At 37.0% G+C, this 26574-nt stretch overlaps 1 protein-coding gene across 2 annotated transcripts in view; it reads right to left on the bottom strand.

Annotated features, from left to right (window-relative positions):
- NFX1 (nuclear transcription factor, X-box binding 1) overlaps positions 1-26574 on the bottom strand; it is a 72721-nt gene that overhangs the window by 32946 nt on the left and 13201 nt on the right. For both annotated transcript variants that reach the window (XM_066190097.1, XM_066190106.1), the window contains exons 3-13: positions 24944-25105; positions 16936-17013; positions 14217-14322; positions 7736-7807; positions 5886-6025; positions 4834-4933; positions 4480-4697; positions 3663-3760; positions 2267-2297; positions 1013-1095; positions 377-485 (exon numbers count right to left, since the gene is read on the bottom strand). In XM_066190097.1, coding sequence (XP_066046194.1) covers positions 377-485; positions 1013-1095; positions 2267-2297; positions 3663-3760; positions 4480-4697; positions 4834-4933; positions 5886-6025; positions 7736-7807; positions 14217-14322; positions 16936-17013; positions 24944-25105 — 1197 coding nt within the window. The remainder of the gene's footprint in view (positions 1-376; positions 486-1012; positions 1096-2266; positions 2298-3662; positions 3761-4479; positions 4698-4833; positions 4934-5885; positions 6026-7735; positions 7808-14216; positions 14323-16935; positions 17014-24943; positions 25106-26574) is intronic.

Here is a 26574-nt window from a genome sequence, read left to right as displayed (position 1 = left end):
CACAGAAATATTTATTTTTCTAATCAGAAATGCAGTCAACATGCACGTTATATTCACAGGCTGTTAAGACAGACTACAATACTATTTCAAGCACAGTAAGCTTCAAAGGCTCTAGCACCTCTTCCATGATGTTTCCATGAAAAGTTGTCTCCATAAAATGGAGGTCTTTGACTATGTCCATATGCATATAATACAGGAGAGACATATGTACTACTGCAGCTAAGGCACTTCGAGCTGTAAACAGTATCTTTACAATCTACATCACCTGTCTTTCTCTTTTTCACGAGTGTGAAATAGATCACTTTAACTGGTCAGACAGAGATATTAATGTATTCCTAGAACAAATAACAATTATGTATTTTTGCATATAACTCACTTGTTTGCCAGCATGTTTGACAACTACCCCGATGACAGGGTTCTTCACATCTATGAAGCCCACAGTTGAGTTTACGACCACAAACCAAAGAGCACTTATGTTCTGTGTCCTAAGAGATGGCAAAAAAGGAAAAGCAGAACTGAACTATAAACCTTATTGGTTATTTTCTTCTCTTTGAGGTTCCAATCCACTTCTAATAATAGACTGACAAAACTGTATAGTGCAAAAAATAGCTTAGGCCAAATTAATACAGTTTTTCCATCACTGTATGGATACACAAATTTTAAAGCAGATTCTGTTAAGACTTCTGTTATAGACACAACTATAAGGTTTATACTTCTCCTATTAAGTAACATGCTTTCCCTCTCCATTCTCTCTGCATTGACAAAAAGCATCTTTACACTGATTTAACTGCATTTAGCCTGAAATGTGATTTTACATTTAAAATGATACCTAAAAACAAAACTTGCAAAATACATGCACACACACAAACTTTTTGAGCATGACCACACAGCAAATAGAGAATGAAGATGCACAAAAATGGAAAGATAAAAAAGAAAAAAAGACTGTTAACATCACAAACAAAAATCAAACACACCACATCAAACAATTTTATAAAACCAAAGGTGCGCTTACCACACAGCAAACTTCATTACACTTGTGTCGTCCACATGATCTCTTCTTGTTGCATCGCTTGTCACACATGAATGTAATAGCAGCTATCAAAAAAATAAAAAGCCCCCCAAAGTCCTAACTTTTAGGTCTTTGTATATCTTTGTGTATGCTGAGAATAAAACCTGCAATCACAGTATTATGCTAAGGCTGTTGCAGCGCATGGCCTAGGAGAAACTAACACAGGGTAAGCCAACAAGCAAACTTTTAAATCACTTGTTCTTCCTCACCATTATCCCCATGCAGGCACTGGCCTTTCTTTAAAGAAACCCTTATTCAAAAGAATTTTGGAAAGCAGAATACATGAAGCTTATTTATTTCCCCTTAACCTTCACACCATAAGCTCCATACAATAGAACAAAGAAAACAGGATATTCGGATACACTGAAGTACAAACATCCAATTTCAGACTGCTTAAATTGGTGGGGCAGTAAAAGTTCAGTTAAAAACAACTACTGCTATATGGTCATTAAACTTCTGCTAGCAAAGAATATCCTTATTACTATACACAGCTAACAAAAGGGAATCACTTATGGATTCCATATGAGCAAAGCCTTCATATACAAAAGCTCATATTAGAAAATATGCATATTACTTCCTTATATATCTTGTAAATAAATACCTCAGTAGACAGAGATAAATCAAAGTAAAGATTTCACTGAGAGGAATTTTGAGACATTACATCCAAAATACCAAGAAGCATCAAACAGGAACTCTCTGCCATGGTCAGATGCAAAGACCAGCTGCAAAGAGCAGCACCATACAATGTGAAGCAGAATCAAAGCTTGTATATCCCCAGAAACATAGGCAAGATCAGAGCAAAACTGAATCTGAGATGTGCGAGTTGACCAAAAGTTATAAAGGATGACGGGAGCAGGAGGGGGATGGCAACCTATTGAATATGGCAGGTGGCGTAAGAAACTGTCCAAAATAAAACAGACATTGTCTGAAATCTTTGACATCAAATGTAAGGAAGTCTTTCCTTATGTAAAAGATGAATGAAAACCAAAGAACTTTATTTCAAACCTTTTCCCAATCATAGCAGCATGACCAGTACCACAAACAAGCAGCTGAAATAACCAACCTGGCATAGAAGTACGGATAAAAGATGCAGAACAGATCATCTGTTTGCCAACTCTGCCAGTCAAACCCCAAATTAGTATGAGCTGTGATAATTTTTAAACAATTCTACATTATGTATTTATCATAATCTTGTACCTTTATTTCTGAGAAGAGCACATGGGATTTCCTAGGAAACAAACAAGGAGCCATTAGAATAAAATAGATGAAACGACTGAAACATACTTATCTAGAAAACACTTGGTTACAAGAAGGAAGAAGCACGCTCAGTTTCCATGTCTATAACACAGATGTATACAAAATAGGAAATAAAAACTGGAAAAAAAAATCCTCAAATCTTTTAACACAATATTTGTTCCTTAAAGATTCAATACCAATTAAAAAAAAAATGCAGTTTTGTATTCTCCACTTAATTCAGCAGAATTAAGTGTCACTGAGAGAATCAGGCTTGTCCAAAGAAACCAGAAATCTGCGTAATGGAAAACAACAAAGCTCTCCCAGAGAATACTGACAAGAGTGCATAAATTTGTGCTTTGACCAATGGTCCCAAAAATGCAAGTCTGACAGGAGAAAGGAAGAAGCCAAATGTTACGATCTACAAAGTTATACCTGAAGACCTCAACATGAAAATAAAATGTGATGGATGAAAATAATGTTGCTGACATTTGAACCATTCACCACAACTTCATATTCTAAACTGTCATTTCTGAGTATCACATTTTTCATAATTGATTTAAATTATCACTGTAGTTCCTTCTTTTTAAAGCAGCATCTTTCTGGTGTGTGAGAAATTTCACAAACTAAACCCAAAACCTCAGTACTTTATTTCAGGATTCAAAATGCAATCTAAAGCCTTCTACCCCACAATTACCTTGAGCAAACTTGTAGGAGAAAACTGTTCCAACCCCTAGCAAACTCTCAGTCATTTCTGTGCACCTACAGACTTACATATTCAAAAGCCACCTCTACTTGCAGATGATATATAACAGGTCAGAAAAGTCATCAAAGCTGTGATAATAGCCAAAAATTTCAAATCTATGACTACAGAAAGTAGCCTAGTTTTAAAATAAGATAATTACTAAATAACAATAGCTGAGGATCTGCAGGATCACTAGATAAATGTAAAAAGAACCAGAAGCAGTAACAACATAGTCTCTACAAAAACTTCTGCAAGGAGACTACAAGCTAATACTATAAAGTTTTAATTAGGCTGCCTTTCTCCTCTCAGTTTACTCTTGGCAACATTACCAATTCCTCATGCTACAAAAATACTCCAGAACAATACAGGATTTCGCAGACTGTTTACACTAATAGAACTCTGTTCAAACTCTGCCAAAATACTTTAAAAATTGCTGCCATAGTAAAAAGCATGTTACCACTTCACAGTATAAACAAGATACCATCTATCAATTAGAATACAACATAGGTTCTTGCAACTAAGGAGCAGAGCACTTCTTTATGGTTCTTCAGCTCCATTTTCTCCACAGCTTTAAAAAGCAGCAAAGATTACCTGTTTCCATGGTTACACACTCACCTTTTTTTTGAAGCCACACCTACAATAAATATTTGATGTGTGAGAACATGGTCTACAGTCTCCTTCGTGGCAAAGGCTTTCACATGTATGAATGAACTCTGGCAAAATGAAAATACAAATATTAAAAATAAAAAATTTCTATGACCTGGACCTTCATATTTATTAGGAGCATCACTGGTCAACAATACTAAGCTTATGCACAGCTGGGTTTTATTTCCTTATTTTAAAGCATTACTATGAACACACAGCCAGACTGCAGCCTCTGCAGTGGTTTTTACACTCATTTTGGTTAAAACTCAAAATTGCTAATAAAATATTTATTTCTTGAAATTAAACATTTAAAGACCACTTTTTGTTTTGTTTTCAAAACTCTTGATATCAAAAGGTTAATCTAAGAATAAAGACTGTCTGTGTACTCTTAACAAAGAAACAGGTGTGCCCTGCTTCCACAGCAAGGCCACAGGGAAGATAAAGGAACTGAGGAAGAGAGTACATCTGGCATAGAAATGCAAACACAGCCAAAACAAGACCATAAAAAGACTGAGCCAGGAGGAGAGTTTTATGGTAATGAGAAATTATAATATGTATTAGATTTCTACAAATTGTGAAGCATATGTATGTAATTAAGGTATATAAGCAATTTATTTGCAGAGAATCAGAATGCACGTTACATGAAGCTATCCCCCCTGCAGCTGTCGCCACAATAAAGAATACCTGCTTCTTAATACTGCAATGGTGTTAAGATGTTCTATTCACCTGACTTTTCGGTGACACTATGATATACCTCAAATACTTTGATACAGAAATTTTTAATTACCATAGCTACCACAAGAAAGAGGTTTGCCACACGTTTTTCCACACGAGGGGATCGGATCTGTGCAAATTTTACGTTCAACACATCCTAGTTCCAGTAACTTGCTGAGAGGAGTCTGACCACAGGGACAACGATATACAACTTGTGGAAGTCGTGGACAGAGCTGGCAAGGCTGAGGATGGCATATTTGGTTACAGTTGTGCCTCCCACAATTTAATTTTCTGGGAAAGAAAATCAAAGAAACATAATAGAAAGCAAGAAAAAATTAAAAGGGGAAATATCTAAAAGTATCACAATGAGTCATTGTGAATAGAATGACCTTTTTCTTTTTAAAAGCCTATGTTAAAGTGATCTTACTTGCCACATATATTCTGACATGAGAAACTCCCAAAACCATCAGAGAATTCTTCCTTTGATCCACACAATACTTCTTTTAAGTTGCTTCCACAGTAACACACTGAAAGAAGGCAATATTCCACAGAAAACAACACAAAAGAATATCAGTGACAAAACATCTCCAGCAAATATAAAAAGGTAAAAAGTGAAAAATTGTTGCAGTCAGTTTTTAGAAGGATAAAGAAGTTGCTCCTCTTTAGATTTATTTCATCAATGAAAGTTTTTTGTCCTACAGAAGTTGGAATTCCAGCATTGCTTGTTTTGATAAAGTGGTGCCATGTGTACAAGAAGTTTATTTAGTAAAGCAGTATACATAACAAGTTAATTATTACCTTGAAAGTTAAGAAAATTAACTTGCAATTCTCTGTATAAACTGTTCTATGAAGTTATTTATATACTGGCATACATACTCGTCAATTAAATTTCCATTCAAGACTAAGTTTAGAGAATTTTAGCAAAAATCATGAGAAGCTTGTTGAAATGTGGTTTCCTATACCTTTTCCTACTTTTCTTGCATGTACTGTCTCATTAATTCTTATAAATTATAGTAAACGATTCACAGCACGATCAGAGGACAATTCAGATAAGAAAGGATTAGTTAGTCCAAACCCTTACCTAAAGCACAGTCAGCAATGAGATCAGACCACATTACTCAAGTGTTCTATTCAGCTGATCTTGAAAACCCCAAGAAAAGATGTTTCCCTTACAGCTAGTTACAAGGAATTTAAGCTCATTGTCTCTCATCCTCCACACATGCATAGCCCATCTCTGTCTTCTTAAAGTACTTATTAGCTACTGAAAGGCCACTACTCAGCCCTCTCAAGCTAAGCCCAGTATCACCAGCCTGTCCTAAAAGGCAAATGCTCCAACAGCCTAATCATCATGGCAGGATTCCAACAATAGATTTTGGTTGTGTTAAGTAAAAACTAGCACTTGCCTCTTGGTACTGATCTTTTCCACCATCTTGTTTTCATTTTATAGTGTGGATATCTGTAAAGCATTTCAGTACTTACCTTGCTGTACTGTTAACTGGCAAGGTGAACACTTTCCTGCATGGCACACTTGAGTACAGCTGTGCTTTCCACAGTTTAAAGTATTTCCACATACATTAGAACAGTGAATTTTTGTTGACTGGCCACAGCGAACTGAATGACTGTAGAAAAATGACACCATAGACTGTCAGCTACCTTGACATCTATACAGTATTTAATAAAAAGAGAAATACACTTTCAGTAAAATGCCAAAATCTTCAGAAGGCAACATAATTTATTAATGGAAGTTTTTAGGAAATAACATCCCTAGTTTTACCTTTGCTTCTCCTCTTCCACCTCACTAAAGGAAAACACCTACCACAGTAGTTAGTTTACTAGAATTTTTTGTGAAGAAAACGGGGGAAAACAATGCAAGATGACACTAAAACTAGAACCTAATGTATGAACTCATATATGCATTGTCAGAAAAGCAGATATTTCCAATACAGACATCCTTCTGAAGACTTAAACAATCCTAAATCCATTAAACACAATGAAGATAGGAATAGGGCCTTAACAGTGGGTCAGATGTCTATGAAAATAAGAGTTTTTAATTAAATTGTCAAAAAAAAAAAAAAAAAAAAAAAGAACTCAATTCTCCTATTTTTTAAACTCTGGGTGGCTCATACAGTGGCTGTAAAATGTGTATTTGAAATAGTAATTTTAAAACATCCTAAAGCTTGTGATGCCATGCCATACACCCTGGATGTTTATACAGTACAAATTAAATGCTATTTTGAATCAGGTTTTAAGCATCAAATGTACTATTACAAAAATCAGCAATCTGGTGAAGTAGCTGACATCTGGAAAAAAAAATAAAGCTGTTGCATCTATTAAACTTTTAAATGACAGAAGGCATCAGAAAAACAACAACAAAACAGAATCCAAACAAAAAAACAACCCCCCTAAACAATAAAAGGAGGCAGTATAACAATGGAAAATAAAATTCAGTAATCTGCAAGCAATCCATTTTTCTGCTGAAGACTAAGTGTTTTTATCTACAAATACTGCCACAGAAATTGCAGTACTTTCTTCTGAGAAATTAAAATTGCGTGGTATTAGATTCAAACTCTGAGAAATAATTGTGAAAATCTGAAAAATCTTTTTTCCAGAGCAAGAATGAAATCTTGCTTTGAAACACTGAAATCGGTTTATGTTTTGGTTCTGTAAACAAGCTCAGGCAAACGATTTATTACACAGAATCAGTTCTAGGTAACTAGGAAAAGGGATTCTAAAGACTCAGGCCAACTGGTTATGAGAAATCATGCCTAGTATAGGTAGTACCATATTGCTATAGGCAATGACACTATATATGTACCAAACATGCAAGGAAAAAATAGCTTTTAAGTCTGGAATACACTATAGATTTCTCTGTACAGTTTCTAAGAAAAGCACGTTATTTTTGAAATTATTATTTCTGAAATTAAGTCATTAAAGACCTCATTTCATTCAGACAGAAAAGATGTGAACCTTTTTCTACTAAATTCTCTGAGTCCTCTAGCAAATAAAATGAATAAATACTAGTATGGGATTTCAAAATCAAATCAACTCACAGACTGCTCAGACAATTCAGCTACATGTATCATAAATTGACAAGTCTTTTTGTTATTTTTATTTTCTTGAAAAGTGAAAACTAACTGCATGTTTTCAAAATATAAAATTCTCCAAATCATTTAAACCACAAATAAAAAGTCACAGCTCAGACTAAACTTTGTTCAGCATATTTTTAATAAACTGTAAGAAAGAAAAAAAATAGTATATAAAATTTTAAACTGTTTAAATTGCTTGTTTATAGTAACTAAACTTTTGTTTGCATGAAGAAGCATTCTTACCTTGTTTGTCCACATTCACATGTTTTTGTCACAAAGGCTGGGCACGAAGGGCAAGGTCCTGGGTGGCACAGACTTAGAAAAAAAGCAAAGTTAACTTTAGCTTTATTACACTCCCAGAGACACAATCCAACCTCAGCACATTATCAGAACATTATACAGGACTCCTACACTCACTCCTGCAGGGTGTGAAAGCAGTCTTAACACAAGTAAAAAAGTATTTGATCATCTCAAAGTCTCAAAGACCAGTCATGTTGAAGGAAAAACAGTATTCCTGCTGCTGTCAAATGAACAGTACTACTAACAAATCAAATCTACGACTGACACATTTGATACTTTGCATTTCACCAGCAAACATACACCAACTCAACTCTGTTCATCATTGATAAAAGCCAAAACAATCATCTTATGTCCAAACCATTAACATATTTACTTATTTGGTGATCTTAAGCACCACAGAGATAAAAACTTCTCTATGAATTTCTTCTTTTGAGCTGGTGGTTTTATCTTTGAACTCAACACTTCTAGTGCCACCAGTAAGATGTGTTCCTCCTCTTCCTGTAAGGTAACACATGGGAGACACAGCAAGTCTGCCTCAGTTTTTTTATTATTACCAAATGCAATTTCCTGTGAATGTCATCAATTCCAGTCCTTTATATATCAGATCTTACTTCCTACTTCAAGAAACACTACATGTTCCCTACCTGCATGTAAGACCTTAGTTGGGTACAGACAAGTCCAGGTTTGTGAAATTATACTTAACTATCTTGTCTGCACTCTCCTTAGCCAGCTCCCAGTTCCCTTCATTTGCAAAAACAGCAGCTCTCATTTGGAGCAATTATTATCAGCCAGGACTGACCAGCACAGACACCCTAGCCAAGAGAAAAAGAAAGAACCCAGAAACATCAGAAAACCCCATAAACACAGACTACCCGGTTACATGGTAACTACTAAATTCCTCAAGAACAGTAATTATACAAGTACTAATTGGTACACCACTTACTACAGTCATACACGATATCGTCCAGTCATGCCTCCAGCTTGCCAACAGTGATCTGGTTTCCTTTCTTCCTCTACCACTCCTCCCAGTTGACAATAAAGGCCTAATCTATCACTCAACCTATGTCAGCTCTAACAGTAAAGCCGAACAATTACACAACAATCCAATTCAAAGCAATGAACAATTCCCCATCACATAAAGTAAATCCAAAAAACAACCAAAACCACCATCGCCCTCCGATTTTTGATAGTCAGTTTTATGACACAGTGAAGAGCTGAAAAAGCACCAGAGCAGGCAGAAATGGAAAAAAAAAGAAAAACTGGATGGATACACAGTAAAGCAGGAAGAAAGCAAAACCACTAAACTAATTAAAACTGTATTGTGGAACTTGAGACAATGAGAATTAACAAGCATTCTTCAACATACAAGAAAACCTATCTTATAAGAAATCCTTTAGTAAAAGGATGGCACCATATATTTCACTGTCTTGACTTTGATTCTGAAAGATCCATGTAGGATTCTAAAGGCTGGGTGCCAACTTATGAACTTAGGAGCCAGATTAAAGCAGATATAAATTCAAAATACTATTATCTAGGTCATAACTTGGAAAAGTGAGAAGGCACATCATCTTCAGAAGTCTTATCATGTTAAGTTTTTTACCTGGTGTATTATTTCTCTCAACACTCTCATACACAAGCAACGTTAAGATTCTTCCATAACCCCACTCCTGGCACTTTCTGATGATACTGTATCACACAACAGCAATTTATATTGATCACTAAAACTTGAAAGTTGTAAACACTGGTAAAAGTAGACTGCAGTCTTACAGCAAGATTCCTTTTGTTAGAACAGTATCACATAATTAATTTTCAGACATCTCAAAGTTTTGACAATGTGTATTTCTGAGACAGCCTTCTGACCTCTTGTTAATATGAGCAGAAAAAATTCTAGTAATGCAAAAAATAATGCTTTGAGATCAAACTTCTGACTTTTGAAATACGTATTCTTTACGCATCCCTACAGATACACATGCAAAAGTCTCTGGTGCAATTTAGTTTACGCAGAAGCTACAGTATGGCTACACTTCTAAGACATACTTGATCCACACAACAACAATTAAGATTGAAATTCAAATTTCATTCAGCACAGAGATGCACAGGAAGTGCAGAAAATATCCTTAGGTGATAAAGATGGGTGATACCTTTATAGTTTTAGTCCTGATTTAGGGGATTAAGCAAAAAGCTAAGTTAAATGACTTGACAGTGTTGCAAACTAAACTCAAAAAGACAGGCTGAAGACTTCAGTAATAACTGTTGGTGAATGCAGTGGGTTTTTTAAGTGAAACTTCATTATCTTTCATTAGCATGAAGGATTATATTGCAATTTACTGCTGCTGCTCTAGAGAACTGGTGTACCAGTGATACAGTTTAACGGGTGGCCAGAGTGTTATGTATACCTGATAAATTATACATGTAAATGTATCAATCTCTGAGGGTCCAGCCATTACAGATTGGCTAAATAATTTTGGTGAGACTGTTCTTCAGAGGTGTTTTGTAAAGTGAACCGTTTAATAAATGAAAAATAACAAACGTTACAGAAAACAAAGAAAAGCTGTGCACAGATGTCCAAGAAAACTTCAGACATCCTGCTAGAAACACTCTAAAAAGACCCTTAGTTCTTTTGTGCTCCTTCATGAATACTTAATGTTTTAGGAGGGACAATTTGGCTTGCTGCCAATAGGGAGAGGTACAGGATTTGAGGAACAGTGACAAGATCCAACATGTGCTTCTCTCTTGGAGCAATTTACAATGAGAAGGGCACAGAACTTTCTAGTTAAACTTCCTAAAATGTCTAAAGGTAAACTGAAACTTTCCTTATACAGAGATGCCTACTCAGGGGTGGGGGATGCTTTACTACACACAAGAAAAGTTGTGAAGATAGATATATCTAGACAGAGGAAAAATTAAACTTCCATTTGCCTGACACTGAAAATACTAGATACTGTAACAGAGCAAAAAAGAGACTTCTACTGCTGTAGAAAACATTACAGCACCAAAGATCTATAAAGAAAGTCCAGACACTAAAATTTACATTAATAAAGAGAAAATTTATTTACTGCCTTTGTAAGACCTTTTTCAAATGCTCTCAAGGCCTTGCATAGTTCCAACTGGCAGGGAGAACTTCAGAGTCTTAAAAGAAGTCCTGCTTTGTCATGAAGTTTATTATCAGGAATATTTTATTGAAGGTGTTTCTTTGATGAAGAACCTAACACTGCAAAAGCAATTTCAGTGTTTTTAAAATAAAAATGTGAACTCACTTGAGAAGTGTTATGCATGTCACAGCATAACACTAGCAAAAGGTCTGCAAAGCATTCCCTTTTCAAACAGCTGCTTGCCTGTTCCTCAGCTCTGACAAATCAGCTGTTTATATAAATGGTTACCATTTCAATAATCTGAGTAAATATTAGATTTATCACTAAACCAGTTCATGTGCTCAGGCCTGAGCAGTAGGCCTAAGCCAGAGTTGAGTTACCAGATGGATCCTGAGCACTGTGTGACTAACACCATCAGTATTATTTAACTAAAAATAGATGACCTAGAACTTATGCTTGCCGTTTAATACCAAATCACCTGCTTTAGAAACTTTCACATAACCTTGTGTATTTAACTGCAAGAAATGTATCATTTTAAGAAATTTTCCTAATTGACATGAATAGAGGCTTGGTTGTAGGACATTTTAGAAGAAAAGCCTCCTAGCCAAGGCCTGCGCTCTAGCAGGTCGGGAAGTGCACCATCAGATTCAGGTGTGCTAAAAATATACTCAAGTCACTTCAGCTTGCTGATTTGGGCCTATAAAAGCTGGACCCACTTTCAGGGCAAATTTGGAGACCTCACCTACAGGTGGACTCAACATTTCGGATTTTCCAAGTTGCTGGGAAGGGTTCTCTAGGTCCTCACTGCCAAACGGGGCTTCCCAGTGAGTGCAGACTCTGGATGATGGTAAAGTATTTAGGCAATTGGTGATGTACCTATCTTTCTCAATTACTATCCTTTCTCTCATATAGTAATGACTAAGTGCATTACCTTGCTTATTTTTACTTGTTGCTAAAGTCAAGCATGTAGTTTTATTGAACGTGTAATTTTACTTTGGTGTTACCTTAATATTCATTGTAAAAAGAAAAAAAGACCATTCTTTCCACTGGTGTCTATGTCCTTTAAATCGCCCCTGTCAATTGGCAGAACACCAATGTAAATTACCTTTACGTATTTTCACCAAAATGGGGTGTGGTATTGAAAAGGAAAAACAAAACAGCTTTTAGGATATCTGCAAACAGAATGACAGTTCTGGTTTAAACCTTATCACCTTATGGGAACATGTGGGAGGAGGGGAAAATGGCACACAGCAAACCCACAATCCAAAGAAATAAAGGCTTACAAGAAAAAGTTCTGAGATCATCTAAACTTAAGCAAGAATCATGAAATAGATTCCTGCCCCAGATGGCAACATCTAAACTTGAGCACTCTGAGGAAGATCTCAGGCCCAGACATAGATCACGATCCAGACTTCTTGTCGGCATTCAAACAATAAAGCTCTGCATCTCTAACTCCACCACTGATGCAGCAAGAGGGAACCAAGTTTCTACTTGCTTTTTGATATAACAGATGATAGCTGCCTGTGTCCTCACAGACACCAAAGATTCCCATATGGGAGAAAGAAGTGTCCAAAATATACTGCGGAATGTCCAAAACTGGCAACACTGATGCATTCCTCTCTAGTTAACTATCATAAGTTACCATAATATCATAGTTATCCATTATCTTGATCTGCATGCCTACTGTTGCCTTACCTCCAGGACTGGATGATCTCATCATGGTTTTATTCATGTGAACCATAAAGTTGAATGATAACATTTTTAAATATGCTACAACTGGTCACAAATTGAGACTCAATTTTCACAGCTTTTATGCAGATCAGACTTTAAGAGACTAAGAATTTGTAGTGTCCCCAATGTCACAATATTGTCACTATTCTTCAGAAGACTTCCCAGAAGAGAATGCCAAAGACTGAGCCTCTGCTGTAGACTAGGACAGGAAGGAAGAGAAGAACATCTGCTTCCAAGCCCTATAGGAAAGTTTGTCAGGCAACAAATTGCAGTCAGGCAGTTCTCAAAGTGGTTAAGAAATCTGCTTATTCCTGATTGGGCAAAAGATATGGCCAGGAACATACGCCTCTCCTGAGATGCAGCTGGTCTCCAAGAGAATCAGTGTTCTGTTCAGCTACATCAAGTGTAGTCTGAAAGTTGATCTGATCTAGCAGGATTCTATAAATGAAGAAAGCAGCCATGATACTTAAATTAAATGCAAATCTGTGTGCATAAATACATGATGCATAAATATAAATTAAATCTAAAATCAAAAAGAAATCTAATAGAACATTTTTAGGTGTGGGAAAGATTTATTAAAGAATTATTCTGACATTCAATAGAATGGTGAAATGTATTTGAAACAGAACACATTAAATACAAAGTTTAGAGTAAAGTTCTAGTAAAGTTCCAAGCTTTAGCAAATCTTGGAAAAAGTGTCAGACAACAATCTATTTGTTGGAATGACTGAAGTTTTTGACTGTGTACCAAGAGCAGAAACAACTGGTTCTATCAAAAATTTCCAAGACCAGAAACATGAACAGACGTTAAGGATCAACTTCTAAGGAAATTGAAGCTAGATACAATAGGAACAATATATCACTTATGTTTTTGACTAGTAAGCATATTCGTACATTGAAAAAGATCATGTAATGGTGTTAATCTTAGCAATGCTACCACACTACTAAAAAAATAAAATCTAATGTAAAGCATTCAAAATAGAAAACAGAGGTGCCCTCCTTCATCTCTCTTCTCTGAGTTACATATACTGATAAAAATCTCCATGAGGGATTCTGGTTAAACTATCTGATGGTCTTAACAAAGAAATACAAATGCCGTTTAATCCTTAACAGTTTACAAGCTTAAAACAAAAAAGTTTAAAAAAAAAAGCAGAGGAAAGAAGTGGTGAAGTGGTCTTTCATTTAAACAAGTAGCACTGATCTCAGATTAAGATATTCAAACACTTTTACATGAATAACAGGACCTAAAAAATCTGGTGGACGACTGGACATGTTCAGAGTTACTTTCAGACACTATTATTTCTCTACTTCAATGGAAATTCTTGAAACCAAGTCAGATAGCTTGTTAAGTTTCTATAACATGATAGAAATGATGCTACAGCTATTGTAGACCTCGTGTTCATACTCTCATATGAACTCACTTTAGACATACCAACACAAAGAGCTTTCAGGCTTTTAATTTCTTTCAGGCTTCAGCTGAACTATAAAGCTCTATAGGTTCTAAATCTCTAAGCATATTCTGGAGTCAAAAAATAAGCAGATACAGTCTTTAGAAATTTTCTCTAAATCATTTCAATGTTTGTATGATAAACCATTACTTACATGTTACAAAGATGTGGACAGTCCAAACACTGCCTCCTCTTTCCACAAAGTTCCCCACAGCTATGTGGGATTTCATTTCTGTTCCATTCTGGATTGTGCACCTTACCTAAATCATGTCAAAGACAAAGAGATACTTACTGCTTTGTATATCAGACTGAATTTGTGAAAAATATACCAAAGAGAAAAAGCAGTATTTTAAATACTGGCAGGTAGTCTTCTTTGATAAAAAAAAATTACACAAATGTTTATGTTTTTCTGTACTGATACATACTCAACTTCTTTAAAAGAAAGTACTGTTGGAGTAGCAACCTCCAGAATAGTCTTTCCTTCTGCACTCTCAATCAGCAGACATAGAGACAGCTGATAAATTAAATTAAACTGATAAAATACATGAAAACTAAAAGCCTCCTGTAGTTGGTCAGGCTGCACAGTAGCTAAAAAAACTGAAGAGTGAAATTCCCTTGTTGTCTCAATGCAGCAGGGAAGAAAAAAAAAGAAAAGGAACCAAGTAAAAAGATACCAACCCCAGAAAGTAAGATCTACCAAGTATGGTCATGGGGAATGCAGAATTAAATGAGTGGGCAAATTATGAAAGTCACTTCTATAAAAAGAAGCAGACTCTATGTTAATCTAAATATTAGAAGTTGATGAATTTTCATGAATGAAGCAGAAGTTTTAAACAAGAAGTATGTTAGCTTCAAGTTTTCTGTATTTCAGATAAGCACTAAACTGCATTTTTATTAATCTGAGATATTATCATCAAATTTCACAGCTCTAAGTGCATGAGATGGTCATCAGGGTTAAGGTTAATGACCATCATTAACACTCTTGGCGTTCAGCAAGAGAGGAATTAAATTAACAGTGAAGCAACTGAACCAATGTTACAAATTTAAGTTGTGACAATCAAAAGCAACAAGAAAATGTACTTTTGGTGACACAGTTACAGAATTTTATTTTTTTAATATACCTTTGTATATTTTACCAATATTAAGTTAGGAAAATATGAATGAACACTACAAATAGCATTTATTCTCCTGAGTTTCAATTAAACTAATTAAATGTCCAGGAAAGTCCCAAAAATCTGAAGCTTCAGAAGAAAAATAAGCTAGGAATTTCCTCATGGATGAAAGGGTTTAAAAAACCCCACGCTTAACCACACAGCACATAGTTAGTACTTTACATCAAACAGAAAACAGCTTTGCAGAAGCGACTGACGATGTCCAAATTATATATAATTAATGTAAAATTATCTATAGAAGATTAAACTCTTTTGTTCTACATGGTGCTCTGTGAGTAATAATTCCACAGACAATTTAAGGTTCTTACTGTAGATGTTCTAAACCATGAAACAGTCCTTAGGCTCAGGAAAACTTCTTCCCTATTTAACAGACAGATGTCTGTCATAAAAAAATCTAATTTTCATTTGGTCTAATTTTCATTCATGATCAATTAATTCTAACTGACTGAATTATAATCCTTAATAACTGAATTACTACCCTTATATCCATAAGATTTCACACACTGTCATACAAAAACTGTCTTAACTGCATTGCACTGTTTCTAACTGATTGACTGACACATCCAGATAAAAAGATAAAAAGATAAAACTCTCCTATTTTAGCAAATCTAGCTTCTTTAGGGCAAGTTTACTGACACAGTTTCTACGGGATATGGGGTTATAACTGTTAGTTATTAATGGTTATGTTTACCAGAAAGCCCTGGAGGAAGACACAGCTGCAGGCTAAGCAGTTAGAGGTCAGCTGGGGGATGAAAAGCAGTTGTGGGGAGAGACCCATGGACAGAATCTGAGCAGGAAGCTGACCGGAGGGTGAGATAGTGGACAGCAGCACTGCAGCTATTGGGTGCTCTTCTTCTGTAAGTTTTGATTATGTCTGGTGGAAACTAAAGGTATATAAGAAAGGTGTTTTCTACAATAAGGAGATTGCCTTTGCAGGCAAGGGTGTCTGTGCCTTTGTTCCCCATTGCTACAAGTTTCTGTCTCAACTTCAGAACATTCTATTTTCTAGAAAGTGAGGTGAAAGTTTCCAGTGACTCTGATTTAAGGAAGAGAAAGCTGTGTGACAACAATACAGATCACAGAAGTATAGATTCCAAACAAAACTTATCACATCTATGCAATTAAGTAATGTAATTCATTTCTCCTTCTTGTTTTATATTTATGGCTTGGTGAGTGCTGCACTCATGCCATTTACCTTTTTCATTAAACACGTATCTACACAGAGGTCTGAAAAGCCTGAATATTTTTTCCTGTTTAACCTCCATGTGTCCCTGAACAACATAAATCACAAAATTGCTAAATCAATTTAAAGGTTTAGGTAGTTGTATCCTTAAGTTGTGTATTACTGTAGTGTGTCTTGCCACAAAGAAACACATAACACATGCAGACTATTCCATTCCTTTTACAAAAGAAAAGCTCACAAGATATCAGCCAAAATCTATCATTTATCATTCCATAAAAATCACTTTTTACGTAATGATATGAAAATATTTACCACTTGGAACTTAGTATTTTCTTTTTATTTTTCAAGCGGCATACATATGATTCTCTGTGTAGCCACCTTCCAGTGTCAATATTTTTTTTTAAAAATTGAGTTTCAGGCATGTAAGCAAACGAGCACCAATACTGAAATTCATATTACCAAAAGAGAATCAAAATGACAAAACTATTTTTCTTTGCAAAAGTAAGTGAAAAACTCACCACAGAAACAAGTGTAAGTTTTAGGAACCTGCACAGAAGCATTCTGACAAGCTGGACATCTCCAACCATTATTGCCATCTGTTGATAAAAAAAAGGATAAAAAGAACTTGGAGTAAAGAAAAGACCTAATCTGCAAGACTAGAATAAGCTCTTATACTTTGTTTCTTACCACAGTTCCAAATAAATTAATTTTTTCACTTACTCGGAAGTGGTGAGAAAGCACATGAATAAAAATACATTTTATACAGTATTGACATCAACACAGCTGTGGTATTTCATTTCAACAGGCTACAACTTTTTTATTGAAGCAAAGCCAAATTTTAAACTTCCAATTTTTCTATTATCATGTTCCCTGTTATAAGACATACAGCTAGAATACAGAGAGTCTTCACCATGCCTAAAGCTGTGAGGAAAAAAGAGAGGGAAATTGGTGAGGAAAGCATAATTACCTCACACAAAACACCACCTGTACTTTCCTCTTCACTATCCTCTCATGAATTTATGTGTTTTGTAGAATACCAATTTAGTGTTGTCTCACATACAGAATAAACCAGTGTTACAAAAACCAGAATAATCTAATTTATTCATTTACAGTTGATAATACCTAGATATTGAGTAGAACATTATTCTTCAAGTTGTTATTTTATTAAATAGTAGTTTTCTTGTTTCTGTATTTCAGCAGGGTGCCTGTTAGCAGTAAAGGAAGAACAGTAAAGTGGAAGAAAAGCGAACATTAATGAAGACTTGCCCAATTCAGTACACATCTTGCTATTAAGAATATGAGTCAGAGCACCACCAACCACAAAAGAGGTCATAGACAAGAGAGAGAAGTTTTTGTATCTACATATAGATATTATAAAGAAAAAAAACTGTTTAACACTTTCTGCCTCTCTTAGCTTAATCAGGTCAGTGCTGGTAAAATAATAAAACTGTGATTTTAGAACTCTTCTTCACTATTAAGGAATCTGACCAAGATTCATGATAATTTCATGCTACAAAAACAGAGGGGATTGCAAACAGGAAACTCTACCTATGACAAGACAACTGCAGCGCAACGAGAGGAACACCCCTGTTCACCTTCAATTGGATTGAACAGCTTACCTTACCCATCATAATGTACAATAGAAATTATTTTCACAAATTGAAATTATCCAAATTACAAACTGCCTTGAATACCTAGAAATGCAAACCTAACGCATGTCTGTTCTTTCCAATACTTCGTGCCTACTCATATCCCTCTTTATCCCAGCTCATATTACTGTGCCACCAGGACTGCTGCAGAGATCTGTACAATTATGGGCTGAGCAGCTCTAGGACAGTGGCACAAGGCATATACTCTTATAATCATGGTCAAGACCAATCTGCATTTCCTGACCAAGACTTTTTTCTTCTGACTGCTAGAAACTGAAGGATCTCAGAAAGAGCAACTCAGAGAGCTGTTGAAAGTTACAAGCAAAAACTGGCAGTAGACAACTAAAAGGCATATTTGCTGACAAAACTGTAAGCACCTTATGTGCCTCCTCCTAAAGCCAGTATAGTAAATACTATGGGATTCCTTATGAGATTACAGTATTGCACAGTACATTATACTTTATTACTGCATTAACAATTTCTTTCATTCTTATTCCATGTTATGTTTTCAAAAACTGTAAAGGTAAGTCTACCCTGAAAGCTTCAGGAGGCCAGCAGAAGACCTCTCCTATCAACAACTCCCCTGGAGCTGGATGCCTAGTACTCCACAAGCAACAGTTTCTCTAGAGTATAGCGAAGGTCCCCAAAAAATAGGAATCTATTAAAACAGCCTTGCAAGATATATTTTCTTCTTCATTGTCATTGATTAGCTTTGCTTGAAGCACATTAAGGTCTGTTCACCCACAAGGGACATGCATGGTTGCCTTCCTCCAAAATTAGAAGTAATAAAAGTTTTGCTCCAGGATTCATGTGCTATTTCAGTAGGAATGATGGCAGGATGACTACTGACATACACATTTGTAAGAAGTTGTCCTGCAAGCACTCCTCACAAATCCTGATTACTAAAGAAAGAGGTCACATGAGAATGATCCTACAGAAAGAACATTCCACTTTCACAAATCTCCTCATGAACAGAAGTGAAGTACGCAGAACTCCAACCAAAGACACCAAAAGGACAGTTGTATAATCAGAATCAAGACACCTCATTCCCTTTTACTAGAGATTGTTTTAGTAATTGCTATCCTCTCCTTCCTTCTGGGATAAAAAGATTCCTCACTTTAAACTATGTACCAAAATTTTTGGTAACTTATATTCTGACCACTGAAACTCAGAACTTTAGAAATGCAGTGGTGGGGCCAGTACCGGACTGGTACAGATATGGTAGACTTGGAAGTGGAGCCCAAGGGCAGAATAGAAAGAGACAGCTGTAATACCTCAAATATCTCCAATTCTTCCAGTCAAAATGAAAATACCAGTAGAAATATCTTCTCTACAAAGAAGGGACAACATTACTTATATGTTTGTTCTATCAATTTAAGGGCACAAGTTGAACACCATTTTAACATCAGTTTTAAAAAGAAGTAGAAGAAGGAAGGGGGCAAGCAGCAACAACTTCCCTTTTATAAACAAAGATCTTGTGTGCAGTGAGGTATTTTTGTCAGATTGACCTTAACTATGTGATACCTTAAGGTTACATTCCTTCAAGACATAATAAAAAATGTTTGTAAAATATTTGCTTCCTTACAGGAAAGAATCTTTCCACATGATGGCAAAGTGATGCCCAGTAGAGCTTCTCCTCCTGACCAGGACATCTCTAAGATACACTAAAAATCCATTCTCTAGTTCTGAGTGCTACTGACAGTCTGCATTGTAGAAATAAAGATGGGAAAAATGTGTGTTAATGTCTTCACAAATGACTCCATATGGAAGAATGGGTGGGGGGTCATTATAAATCTAATGATTCAAGAAATGGGTATTAATGTCTTCACAAATTACTTTATTTGAAAGGTCCAATCAGGTTCTGGGAGAATGGGTGTGGGGGTCATTACAAACATCAAGCCGCCCAAGTTTGTTGCAGAGTCAAGCACAGCTTGAACTTCCAAACTTTGGGGGAAAATGCACAGGCTTAATACACTTATGAATATTAGCTTCTCCACCTAGGATGGGCTTACAGCTAGTTTCAATGGCCAGACAATGTCATGGGGGTGGGGGGGACTATACATGTTCAAGGGGGAATATTTAATAGGCAGTTTGGGACATCTGTACCTTCTTAGTACCTCAACCCAATGGGGAAAGGAGGAGGGCAACATGCAGCTGGAAGTTTAGGATAAAAGGAGGCTACATCCTCCAAAAACTCAAGAGACTTCACAAGGGGTATGGCCCAGTAGACACTCTCTTATTTCACTTGAATAAAGTTGCATGACTCCTCTGTCTCCTTTATGGATACTGGCTTTCCACAGCATGATTTTCAGCACAGCAGGGAGTCAAGCGAAGCACCCATCAGCTCACTGCAGCTGTCCACGGTGAAGGAGCTTTGGTCTTGTAATATGAGTTACAAAAGAATTCGTCCAAAAGGATTAAAAACTACAGCATTCGTATAATCAAAGCTGGTGAGGGGGAAAAGCAGTTTGCATTGGATGATAAGGGAAGAGAAATGCACATACCAAAGCAAGTTGAGTCCAGATACCAAAAATGTTGATTCCAAAGGATTTCTTCATCTGACAAGGCCCCATTGATAAGCATTTGATATGCACTTACGATAATATTCATCACCAAAAATGTTCATTCCCGAACAGAATTCCAGTAAGAAAATTAAGTATTATTCACCCATTCTGGGAAAACTTTTCGTCAGACCAGCAGCAAGAAAAGAAAATACATGAATAGACTAAAAGGATAAGAGCAACAAAGGAGTGAGAAGACCCCCCCTGCTCAGCGGAAAAAAAGTATAAAACAGGACCCTGCAAAAGCAGAATTTGTGAAACTCAGACATTTGAAGCTCTAGAGCTCAAATCTCGTTCACCCAGTGCCGATCACCTGGCTCAGCACTGCGTCGCTTGTGGCTTTTCCAAAACTTATATTTCGAGTATTTAATAAATTTTCTTTAATTATTAAATTGGCTCCTTCGTTTATAACAGTCTCAACATGGTGTTGAAAGTATAACTGCTAGAAGGTCTTGTGAATGAGAAGACTGGGAAGGTTCCTTAACACACCAGAGCAAGCAGACCAAGAAGAGAGCAATGCTGTATGACTCCCCACAGATAATCAGAAGGCTCTTTCACTTGTCTTGGCCAAAGCAGCTGTCATTTTTCAGGTGACTGTAAAGAAAATAGAAGGCAAAAAAGTCTTCAGAGGGAAGACATCTTCAATATAGCTGAGAAGAGAGATACTGTAGAGTGTGAGAAGACTTTGTTTCAGTAACCTAGTCCTAAAACTAGTTCCTGGAACGTAGAAATCTAGACCTAAGATAGTTCATTGCTTCTTCCCATCCGAGAAAGTAGAGCCTTAAGCATGTTTGATCGCACTAACATAGTAATCCAGAACACTTCACTTCCCTTTTCAACTGCACCCACCTTTGCATCGATGCCAATCTGATGGCCTGCTGTGGATCTCAAAATTCAGACAATAACACCTGCAATAAGTGAGTTCCATATGAGCTAAACATACGCACAATGCATTAATAAGCACAAATTAAAAAGGAGAGCTGTACACTCCTTCTGTTTTTCACTTCCAGCAAGTGTTCTGTTGCACAGTGTCCCAACGTTTAATTAGTGTTGGTGTCCGAGGGCTTCCATCCTGGTAATGCCTTGCTTTCATTAATGCAAAAGCTTCCCCTTGCTGAGCATTGTGCCTTGTCTCCAAAGGATCCATAACTACTTTTCTCTCGTAATAGACACAAGTCACTATTGTGCTGGAAGATGGAACTATATGAGATCTTCATGAGGGATGTTATCTACTTCATCCAAGTATTCAGGATTTCTCTGATCACAAAAAATTGCACACACTTTCAGCCTCTACTATGAATCACAGAGCTTAAGACCTGCTACAAGGCCCTATAATGGAGGGCCATTCTCACTGAAACACTGTTGGAGGTTATGATTTTTCTTTTTTTTTTCCTCTTCCTTCTCTCATGGATTTTTGTCCCATTTGCTGCTACTAGTACTTAGGAGAGACAAAAGAAATGGCCAAGGTGGGGGAAGGGTGCGGCTGGCTACTCTCTTACCTGAGGGGCTTTCTTTTGGCAAGGGCAGAGATACTGCAAGATTTTTGTGTGGGATGAGGGGCTTGGTTTAGACCCTAGCTCTCTCTCACTCTTGGCATCCAATGAGAGCAGTTGAGCTGCTGCTGAACATGCAGAAAATTCACTGCCACTGCAGTGCCCAGCCCTGCACTGCTTCTTCCTTACTGTGGATAGGCCTTTGCTCAGCCATTGAACTGGGAACTTATTAACATCTGATCTGACTGGAAAGGACCCTCACCATCTATTCAGGTACCTCAGAAAAATCAAGGACCCTGACCCCTTTCCCCATTCCCAGAAGGTGCATCTCCCTGGCTGCATGTCCCAGCTGCTAAGAAGTCCAGTTGCCTCTGCCCAGCCCCACTGCTTTCTGCTACTGCGTCGGGCTTTTTTGCTACACCCCAACCCAGCACTCTAGCCCACACAATTCCCATGGCCCCTATGAATGCTGTGAAATTTTCGGTTACATTTTGTTTGCCACTCCAGGGGGTGTGTTTACTTCTGCCACCCCAGCTGCTGCTCGGAGATTCCTGCTATTGCCCCCAGCCTGCCCACCGCTACCACGTGATGGAAACGTGGCTGAACTTGCACCACAGCGCCCCCTGCAACTGCGGGGGAATCATTGCACCTGCCCTGTCTGGTTGGAGCCAACAGCGCCCCTGCTGGCTGCGACCATAACTACACCAAAGTGGAAAGTGCCTGCCACCAAGAGAAAGCTGTCACTGGGTTTCTGGTTCTGTTCGTATTTGCTGCCATTGTGGTTGTTTGTTTGCCTTTATACACTAGTATAAATAGCTGTTATTCCTTGCTCTGTACCTTTGCCTGAAAGTCCCTTAATTTCAAAGTTATAAATAATTTGGAGGGAAGAGGGTCTTATTTTCCATTCCAAGGGAGGTTCCTGCTTTCCTTAGCAGACACCTGTCTTTCAAATCAAGTCACACTCAGTTGCTGCAAAAACATAAAATGAACATTTAAAACTCATCTTATTAGCAAAACAGGCTGGAAGTGAAACATAACAGTGAAGAGTTTGGTGGCTGAACTAGATAAGATTTTTTGGAATTCATTGTAACATTTGCAGAATCAAAGGAAATAGTGTCCAAAAATACAAAAAACAATATTTTCCCCTTCCAAAGCCTAGAAAATTATGGAGTTAGGTGGATTACAGTGTCTTTTTTTCTCCTACAGCAGACAATAATAACTGCCAGGATTCCAGTGAATTCCTCATTATCCAAAGCCTGAAATGTAGAACATATACTGAAACAACCCATGGTAAAACAAATACACTCTGAAGTACCAAATCTATACAAGATGGGGTAGCAGAGCCTTCCAGGCCAAGAAATATGTACCGGTGTCTTTATTGGAGGAATAGTATCAGTTCTACTGAGGCCACAACCTTTAATTTCAGTTAATGATTAGCTCTAGTTCTCTCATATGCAGAATACAATAACATATTTAGTCCACAAATTCTTACACAAAAAGCAAATGGCCCAAAATTTTGCTATTTTAAATGCTTTCAGGATTCAAGCATCTAAGGTTACTGTCTTGAAAGATAAAAGTCCCCTTAAGCACGCAGCTACTCTTTCCTCAAGGAATAAGCGGTTCCAGGGAGTTCAATCAACTCCAAAAAAGATGAGTCACCCAACAGTTACTCTCAGTTTGGCATATAAAGTTTCCCAATAGAGTTTGGTTTTTAACCTTCACAGAATGCTGCATTTCTCCCTTGTGCCCACCTCAGGGTAAAGTAGTACCTCAAGCCCCTTTGAAATAAACATGCCAAGTGAGAACTGTGGCTCACCATCAGCCCTACCCAGAAGTCTGCATCTTCTGTAAAAAGAACTTTGCAACCAATCTCTCTCTTGCATGAGATTTACAGTCTGTAAGAACTTCTGTCAAACATTTGGAACTAGGTGACATTGTATTTCCTCAGTCTGCCCAGAGAGATACAGAAAGACACAAAGAATGGCAAACGCTGAACAAGCAGGGTACAGGAAAAAAAGTCTATTTCAAGATTATCATCTTCAGACACACCACTCAACTAAACTGAGCAGTAGCTGCAATTCAGCCTTAGCTTACATCAAAGGATTCAAAGCTCCTAATGTACTGGTTTAAGAGTTTCAAAATGTGGTATAATACAAGGAATCTAAAACATTTAAGGCTGATGACAAAGACTGAAGCTTTCTATTTTCATTGAATTGCCCTTCATTGCACAGCATGAGAGATGGATTTTAAGGAGTATTTTATCTGAGAAAAAAAATAGAAAGTGGTTGACTAAAAGCATGCAACTAATGCATGAAGTGCATCTTCTACTTGACTGCTCAGCAAAGCACAGATGAGAGATGAGACATTTCTTGGTGTGTAAAAACAGCCACAGAGTTTTGCATCTTGATGCACTGATTCCATTGAATGATCTCTCTTTTCCTCTGTTTTTCTCTCTCTAATTTTCCTCTCTTAGGGTGATTATACACTTCAGAATGCCTACAATACACCTTCTTGAATCTATTAAGTTTTTTTCCACTTAGGGTTCCAAAGCAGTTCTAATAAAATTTGTTGTTGTATCAGTTATTTAGTATTGTTTTCCTTTAATCCACTCCCAGGAATCCCTTTAACAATGAACTTGGTTGCCTGCCTCAGAGGTGGGTCACACTGTTATTTTAAACAATATTTCTAAATAGTTTTCGCTACATAAGCAACACAGGAATTTGATTATTTTATATATTTGAGAATACATAATATGCATTATATATACAATACGTATACATAATTTTGAATAGATATAAAATACATGTTTGAGAAAATACCAACCTTCAGCTTGTGAAGCTGGTGATCGTGCCCACTTCTTGATGCAGTTCAGGTGGAATACATGGTAACAATTTTGACAGCTCCACACTGGGGCCGCTATTCGGACCACTTCACAGCATACCATGCACTCATACTTCTCTGTGGTCAGCTGTTCAATCAATGACCCTGCAAATAAAATATATTATTTGTGCATAAAAGAACAGCTAGCTGATAAAAAACCCCACAAATTAAATTCCAAGATTTCATTTAAATTATAGCAAAACTTATTTTACCTCTGTCGCTATAAATAAGGCATTAGTTTACTCCTGGAAGATTCCAGTTTGATACTTGCAAGGCATTTTTTTAGCTTTAGAGCAGGGTGAAGAAGTAAAATATTACTACTAAAGTGACAATGTAAAGTCCACTTCGACAAACAGCAAATACTCTGATCTTACAAATTAATTAACAATTTTAAGATTGGCAGAAGTTTGAGATTTTACTCATCACTTTATACAGGAAATTCATCTTTGCATACACTTTAAACCAAAAAGATGAAAACTCTTAAATACAGAAATCTCTGCCAAAATTACACTTAATTTCTATCCTTAAGTATTCCCAGGAGATGACACTACAAACATTAACAACGAAGGACCCGGATTGTGGGAATAAACCCTTCATAAAATGAGTGCTTTAGGAGTGGAATTACTGGGAACAACAGGCAAAGTACAGGGTCTTTTGAGACATATGAACAAATGCAAAAAAGTACTTTGAAAATAAAGCAAGAACCCCACATTAAAGTCAAAACAGCCTGACGCACAACTCTAAGAAAGGCACCACAAAAAGTTTCCTTCTGTCAGATTAATTCTCACCCGTCCAGGTAAGACTACTAAATACACCTTAGAAATGTCCACAGGATTTTAAACTATCTTAACCACAAGTGTATGGTGTAATGTAAAAAATGTACAGTTTTAAGACTGTGCCAATACAAGTGTCAGAGACTGAAACGTTATGGTTTATGGCTTAAACATATTTACAAAGGACTTTTACCTATTATATCAAATTGTATAACAAAAACTGCATGAAAGACCACTGCACCCTGAAGGGAGTCCCTGTGCTGAGGCCCTCAACTATGAGTTAAACTGCCTAAGGGATAGACATGAGGAAACTAACACTGTTGTTCAATGCATCTGGGAAAGGATGGATAAGACTGAAAGAGCACACATCTACAGGAGGCATGTCCAGAAGCTTCAGGGTGGAGGCTATAGCCCCAGGTTTATCTGCTGCCAGACTTGCACAGACCCTGACACTAAATGGGGGAGCAGGAGAGGTTTTGGATGTGTGGCATAGCCTCTAGTCAGAGGCAGTGTACATCCATCCACTGCTGTGCAGACTTGCCAAACTGCAGGGCCCCCCAGCCCAGGAAAGTTACATCTACCAGACATTCATGTGAGGGACAGCATAGGGGATGTCATGGCCCATCAAAGGCCCACTCCAAGGGGTCCCCAAACTCTGCATCATGGAGCACTGCACATGAGGCAACATGATGCACAGTCTTGCAGGTGACAAGGTCAAACCGGCCCCCCTCAGGGGAGGCATCTGGACATTACCACCTGGCCCATGATCAATCCATTGGATTCTATACTTTTCAGCAGGGG

This window comes from Chamaea fasciata, unplaced genomic scaffold (assembly GCF_029207755.1).
Source record: "Chamaea fasciata isolate MVZ Bird 193981 ecotype frontalis unplaced genomic scaffold, bChaFas1.0.hap1 SCAF_1, whole genome shotgun sequence".
In the NCBI taxonomy this organism is placed as follows: Eukaryota; Metazoa; Chordata; class Aves; order Passeriformes; family Sylviidae; genus Chamaea; species Chamaea fasciata.
This window is presented reverse-complemented; position numbering and strand designations above follow the sequence as displayed.